Raw genomic sequence first — 6,953 nt, forward strand, 5'->3', positions numbered from 1 at the left:
CTTTCACAGGTCGAAACCTCTCGCTCGTGCAGTATGGAAAGACGAGACCCGTGCACGCCGTGTCCTATGTGACGTACCATTGAGACGCCGAGCTGAACTGATTGTGCATATGGATGAGAGATTATAGGCTGCGGCCCGCACGCCACTTGGATTGTGGCGCGTCTTAAGAGCGGGCTCATGCGAAATCCCCATGACAAATGCTTCAGCTCAAGCCGACCCTACGTGCGGGTGCACGTGACTTCGAGCATCGTGGTGGCGGCGACGACGCTACAGTGTGCTCACTCGCGAAAAGAAACATTGTGATAAGCGAAAGCAAGTGTTCAAGTGTTGTTGGAACCAGAGGCACTAACGTTCCTGTGTCCGCGGCCAGTGGAAGAAAGAGAATATATATACAGAGAAGAAATCAAAAAAAAGGTACTTCTGTGAAGTTTGTGGATGTTGTTGAGAGACGCTACGTTTAACCGATTCCAGTGACCGGACGTGTGTTTTTATCGTATTTCGTTGTTTCAAAAATGAACTCCCTTAAGACCCGCGAGTGCAGAACAGTGCAAGCTGCCGCCGTGAGAAGCGCCGCGCTTGCCTGCCAACGTTTGGGTCATCAGATGTGCTTCCATAAAGACGACACGACGGCGCGCACCCACTTGTAAAAAGAAGACACAAGAAACAAACAAAAAAAAGACCCCGGTAAACTCTAGCACAAGGTGCTGAGCTTGTTCGCAGTTTGTTGATTGACGTTTCAACGTTTGTACAACTTACCAGAAGCACATGAACGATTGTAGTAAACCAGATCATCTGTCTCATGTATAGTGACGTGTTGAACTACAAGTTTAGAGATGGCATTTCCGTACAATCCGCGTGCGAAACATGCACGAGAAGCGAGAGAAAAACCACCTCTGTTCGCTCTCATCCCGCGCGAATTTATATCGTGTTTTAGGGCTAACAAACAGACATGCTTCCGTGAATCTTTTCTTCTTACCGGATGTTCTGCTCAATTACGACGTCTTTTTGGTGCGAATATTGTTTGTAGTTGTATGTCACCCCGAAAACAAAAGTGTTATATTTCCTTATTACACTGTTAAGGAGTGCCGATGTTCAGGAGGGGTTGGAAGCTTCAAGAGATGAAAAACAGGCTTGAACAAGGGGTGTCGGCGTAGCAAACTTTTAGACAAGCGGTCTTGTCTTCTACAAAACAACAACTGCCCACCTGACTGCATGCGCATCTGAACGCGCCAACGTGGGCTGTTGTTGCCTTGAAGTAGACAAGACCACACCCCCTGTTCAAGTATTTCTCATCACTACTGGGCAGGTTTCACATAATTTAAAGGGGCACTAAAGTGGAACAATGAATTGGTTTAGATTGATAACTGTTGCTCTGAAAACTTTAACGTCGTTAATTTCACCATCACAGCTTTAATGATAAAGGAGAAAATCAAGATGAAAATTTCATTTTTGAACTTCGCGCCGAAATCTCCGCTCTTGACGTCACGGATTAGAAAGCGTACTTTACGTATATTGGTGGCATTGGCTCAACGGGATTCCAGGACACTTGGTATGCTAAGTCTTCGGCCACCTCAGAGGACAATGAACTTCATTTTTTACCAATTAGGAACTACGTAGGCCCTAGTTGACACCGTCGAGATATATGACGTCATGGCGATTGGTGCGGGAATTGCGAGGTGGCGTCGCCACCCGTATTTTCTTCTTGCGCGTTTCTCGCTGAACACGCGTCTTCTCGCGGCAAGCGTGGCGATTTTGGCATTGTGAAAGAGTAATCATCTAATACGACAAAAATCGGCTGTTTCTTTAGTGTCCCTTTAAGTTCGTATAATTGAAGAGTGTTTTGTTAACTATGTGCTACCTATGTGAAATGAGGGCCGGTGTGTACAGAGTCGGGTGGTTAATGCCGTTTTGCGGACTCTATACTAAACTTGAAAAGTTAAAAACTGCCAACTGTTGTAGACGCGTCGCTAACTGTCAGTTTCTATAGTTCTAAGCGTTATGCGATGCCGTTGTGCTCATGAAACGGACCAGTCCTAAGGAGATTGGAGTTAGAATCCCTATACGAGCGCACTAGCTATGACTTCATGTCTGCACATTGTAATAAGATAAAATACCGCGCTTTGCGCGCATGAATGTTAAGATGTTTACGATGGTGTCTTTCAATTTGTTACGTTTGTCAATATCGTGGACATAGGCAGTGAGATTATACACTAAAGTGATCATGATTTGAATTTATTCGTTTTTGCATAAGAGAGCATTGTCTTTCCAACTTCAGCGTACAGAGTGGATGTTAAAGGTTTAATATGCGCAGCACTGTAGCAAGATCGATGACTTCCCATCCAAAATAATTAAATAATGCTAGATTTGGCCTTGCTTTTTATGATGCTGGCAGGTAACTGCTTTATTAAGAGTACTGGACGACCTAACCCCAGTCACCGTCCCTTTAAACAAATTAGTATTTATTTATCTCCTAATTATTTAAAGCTTAACGCAAGTGACCTAAATAAATGTTTGATTCCAAGCTTGCTTTATATCTATATCATATGCAAAAATGCATATGCGTGTAAGAAGAATAATTCTCTAAAACAAATTCAACTGAGAGCAGCTGATGCGTATATTCTAAAAATTTTGATAGAGCACAATAATTCTTTGTGATACATTTATCGAAAATGAATGTCTTCTGGAAACTCATGTGCATCCTTTTTGACCTGGTGGCGCGTTTTCATAACATGTTCTATACACATTTAAAAAAATGGAAATCAGGCATTTCGAAATTGCATAATTGAAAAATACAGCGCAAGCAAATTCATACCGGCGCCTACAAAAACAATTCTTCAAAATTGCGCGCATCAATATTTTGGTCTTGGTTTGTGCTGTTGTGTATATCTCTTATCGTAGATGAAAAACAGGCGACACTGCAGAAGCAGTTTAAACTTTCTTTAGTTCAGTTTTGCCGCTACTTTAAATATTTCCTATCATTGTTTCGTGACCCTTCGTTAGACGCCTGAAGTGAGAGCTTCGCCATGAGGTTCCGTGCTCGTGATCGTATTCCACAGTCATGTAGAATAAAATAACAGCTCCAAAAAGGCAAAACATTGAAGCACAAAACACTCAAAATAGGCTGACAAATCATCGATACTTTTTGTTTTATTTTAGCACATCTTTTAGCATTCACGCGCTTCGGCTACAAAAACTCGCAGAAAAATTGGGGGACGCTTAAGCTTCGCCTTTAAGAGCTGAACGCGATAGCGATATTCTGTTCCTACTGCGCAGTTCGAACACTACGAGGGTTTAACAGAGTGCGCCCACTAAGGCGTGTGCCTTATGTAATGGGTAGCATGCTTTAAACCAGGAGCAATTATGCGCGAGAAACTTCTTCGAAGTTGCGATGCACCCACTACGTGGTCTTAAGGGAATACGCGCACTAATGTGTGCGCCTTTTGTAATGGGTGGCTGTCTTTAAACCACGAAGTCGTTATGATATTGGCATGGTGTGACGCCCTATGGCAATGTACACTTGTACCACGCAATACTGCTGCGATATTACATCTCGTACTGTGACACCTGTATACAGGACGCGTATTTTTGGGAAGCATGGAAGTTACTTTCAGTGCAGCTCCAAGCAGAGGCGTGGCTGTGTGGTAGAACACCTGCTTGCCACGCAGACGGCCTGGGTTCGATTCTCATTCGGACCGAACATTTTTATTATTTATTTTATTTGCAGCCTTTTCGATTTTTCGGTCACGGACAAGATGATGATTTTTCGCTCACAACCAACGGCCCCGACGCCGACAGCGCAATTTCTGCGATACGAGCTCTTTAACGCTATCGCGTTAATATTAAATTGTGGTTTCACAAACACACTGCCATTCCGATTCTTTCCTCATTCAGGACATTTCTAAAGAAAATCGTTTATCGCCTGCGTAAGGAAGCCTTTACTTGTTCACCTATGGAAAGAGAATAAATATGTGTCATTACAATTTTTAATAATGAAGAAGCTACCCTGCGAAAGAGGCACACTTCAAAACGCAAGTCTCGTGTGGAAGCGTTGTAACCAGGCAAGTCACCCTCACTCACGTCTAGTCATTTCAATGTAACTGTAATGTTTTACCAATTTGATCACCACAGTCAAGATTAAGAATTTGATATAATTAATCTGGCTTTCTGTGTTTCTTTCATACCGTTCCATACTCTTGTGAATACAACCGCAAAAAGTATCACCTAGATTACCGATCAAATAGAGTGTGAACTCCGTGCATTGTTTTTTTCTGAAGCTGATTGGTTAGCAAAATTCAGGAAAACGCAATGGTGCCTTTCCATTTGTGTCTCACAGAAAGCATGTATAATGTTGATACGCTGTAATATGTGCATTGTTTATAAAAAAAACGGTTCATTAAAACATGCCACGTTGGTTCTGTGAGTTCTTGGTGAATTGAATTCTTAATTAATGCCCGCCTTATTTCAACTCAGGAGGGGTGTATATTTTACTTAAACAGGGATTCAAATACCAAAATTAAAATTCTGACTCCGTCAATTCGTATAATGCAAAGCGACGAAAGCGGATTGGAGGAGGGGGGGGGGGTGAAGGTCAAAAATGACGATCAACTTCGCACAATTTGAAGCTCGCTGAAGGAAGTAGTGAACGATAAAAGCAATAGCCGTATGGTAAACAAATGTCCTATCAAGGCTACATATTTCCAAAACAAATTCAAAAAGGTCAAAATACATTTTTTGTAAAATTTTTAAACGGTGAGGTAAATTAGGAAATTTCAACGGGCATGACACTTGCGTACCGACTTGTAACTCTTTTTCAAGAAGCAGGAGCTGTTTTTTTAACAAGGACGCCATGCTGGCCAATCAAAATACTCAGCAGAAACTTTCCTATACACAAATGTTATGCATGATTTGAACGCATATTAAGAAATCTTGAGATATTCAGGGACGGACTTTGGTCACAGCTGAATGGAATAGGGGGCAGAGAAGATATCACTTAAGCAGCGCGTGTCGTTAAACACTGCCCATTGGGCACGGCGTGCATCAGCGGAGACATGCTACTGGTCGGTGAGAAAGTGTAGTAGCGTGGCTGACCATTCGCTAATGATACTGCATCGTGGCATCTAGATGCTAGGACAAATCACAGAGAGAACTCTTTATTGAAAGGTAGACAATTTAGCCGGCGTATACGAATCGCTGACTTGCTACTCTTAGAGTCACTGGAAAAATTTCAGAGTATCGCATCTGTTTTCCGCGCGCCGCCGCCGCCGCGATTGGCTTACTCGCATCACGTGACCTCTCGCCGCCATATCCCTTCCAAGCGCTTTGGGTGCAGGCGCGTTGAATGTAGAGCGTGGCCGGACATTTAGCCGTACCACGGTCCCTAGAAGTACTTCGTCGCTTTTTTAAACGAGTCATGCGGATGCCACTGAGTAGATCATCAGCAACCGAACGTAATCTGGGAATCTCGTTTATTTTTGCATTCCGTGTGGGAAAAATCAACGTCAAAGAGCGTCGTTCTACGTGGCTGCATAGTTGACCGCAATGAATTCGCCCCCCGAAGAACATTCTTTTCTGCAGTGAACTACGCAAACTTTACTGGAAAAGCTCTCATGCGACAGGACACTTCACCTTTTCGGTTCGCTATGTTCAGCGATATTGAAAACTACATACTACATACCTTTCTATTCGCTCGGCTGTTTATATCTCGATCTGTTGAACAGATTGCGCATGCATTTCGAGTTATAAGCCTGTCACGCACAAGGGCGAAATCAAAGATTTATTAAAATGATAACTGTTTACTGGTATATCTTGAAGGCAATTGTGACACGATTATTTGCCATTGCGCTAAACAGAAGCATGGAACTCTGTTGATAAACTTGGTATAAGTATAAGGCAATGTTATTAAGCGTATTTTTTTAATGTTTTGCAAAAAAAAATGTTGCTAATGCTGCAATGCGCCGAGCGTACCCTTGCGATACTGTTTAGTGAGCGAAAAATGGTCACAGCAAAAAAAAAAAAATAGAAAAGAAAATCGGCAGCTGCCACGCATTGAGAGAGACGATTTCATGCAAGCCTTAGGTCTACATACATACTGCGTTGCAGTAGCGTGCGCTTTAAAAATTTCTGGGATGTGCTATTTTGATCAAAAAACATAAAGCTCTGTGCCCAGGAAATTTTAATAAGACTGCATTATGAAAAAAAAAATAAGTTGAAATTAAAAGCAGTGCAGAAACCGAACCCCAGCTGTTTACGCATTGGCAACGTCAAAAAAAAAAACACTGCTTGTCGGACCGCAGAAAAATATTTGCAAATGCACTGCAACGCTGGGAATATTAAGGAGACAAAAAATAGGAAATGAAACAATTATGTAGTGATGTCGATCATTTTTGATGGCCTATTTTCTATGTATCTGTTAGGAAATGACAACGTATTCGCAAAAAAAGATGCACCTTAACTACCGCACGCCGATTCGCCCGTGCGTTCGGCTGCTGGCGTTCCGAACCGAGACATAACTACGTCGCGCACAACTTCTAATTACCGTACACACACCATTTCTATTACACATAACCCCCAGTTGAACAGCAAGCGTGGTGCGCAAGCAAGGTATGCGTCAGCGATCAGTCGAAGGACGCAGTGTTGAATGTTCTCGATGCTGTTCGATAATGTTCTCGAGTGCGCTACGAAGTGAACCTGGACACCGACTGCAAAGCTAGCGCAAACAGTCGAGATTCACCAAGTGTCGAAGTAAACGGCACCTCGCATGAAGCCACTCCTCTAATGCAACTATGTTTACAGCTCCAGACCTAGCGAACATACCCGGCCGTGACACGAAAAGAGACCAATGAGGCCACGAAGAGAGTTCGCGAGCACATGGCAACATTCGCCGCACGTTTCATTAGTTACACCGCTTTCCGCGCAGTCGATTCATAACTGTCGATAACACGAAATAACTTTTG

At 42.9% G+C, this 6,953-nt stretch overlaps 1 protein-coding gene across 1 annotated transcript in view; it reads left to right on the forward strand.

Moving 5' to 3' along the window:
• The window catches only part of LOC119381770 (Down syndrome cell adhesion molecule-like protein 1), a 156,760-nt gene extending 153,564 nt beyond the window's left edge, over positions 1 to 3,196 (forward strand). The window contains exon 26 of the mRNA XM_037649535.1: positions 10 to 3,196. Within this exon, the coding sequence (XP_037505463.1) occupies positions 10 to 83 (74 nt within the window). The 3' untranslated portion in view covers positions 84 to 3,196. The remainder of the gene's footprint in view (positions 1 to 9) is intronic.
• The last annotated feature ends 3,757 nt before the right edge of the window (positions 3,197 to 6,953 follow it).

This window comes from Rhipicephalus sanguineus, chromosome 2 (assembly GCF_013339695.2).
Source record: "Rhipicephalus sanguineus isolate Rsan-2018 chromosome 2, BIME_Rsan_1.4, whole genome shotgun sequence".
In the NCBI taxonomy this organism is placed as follows: domain Eukaryota; kingdom Metazoa; phylum Arthropoda; class Arachnida; order Ixodida; family Ixodidae; genus Rhipicephalus; species Rhipicephalus sanguineus.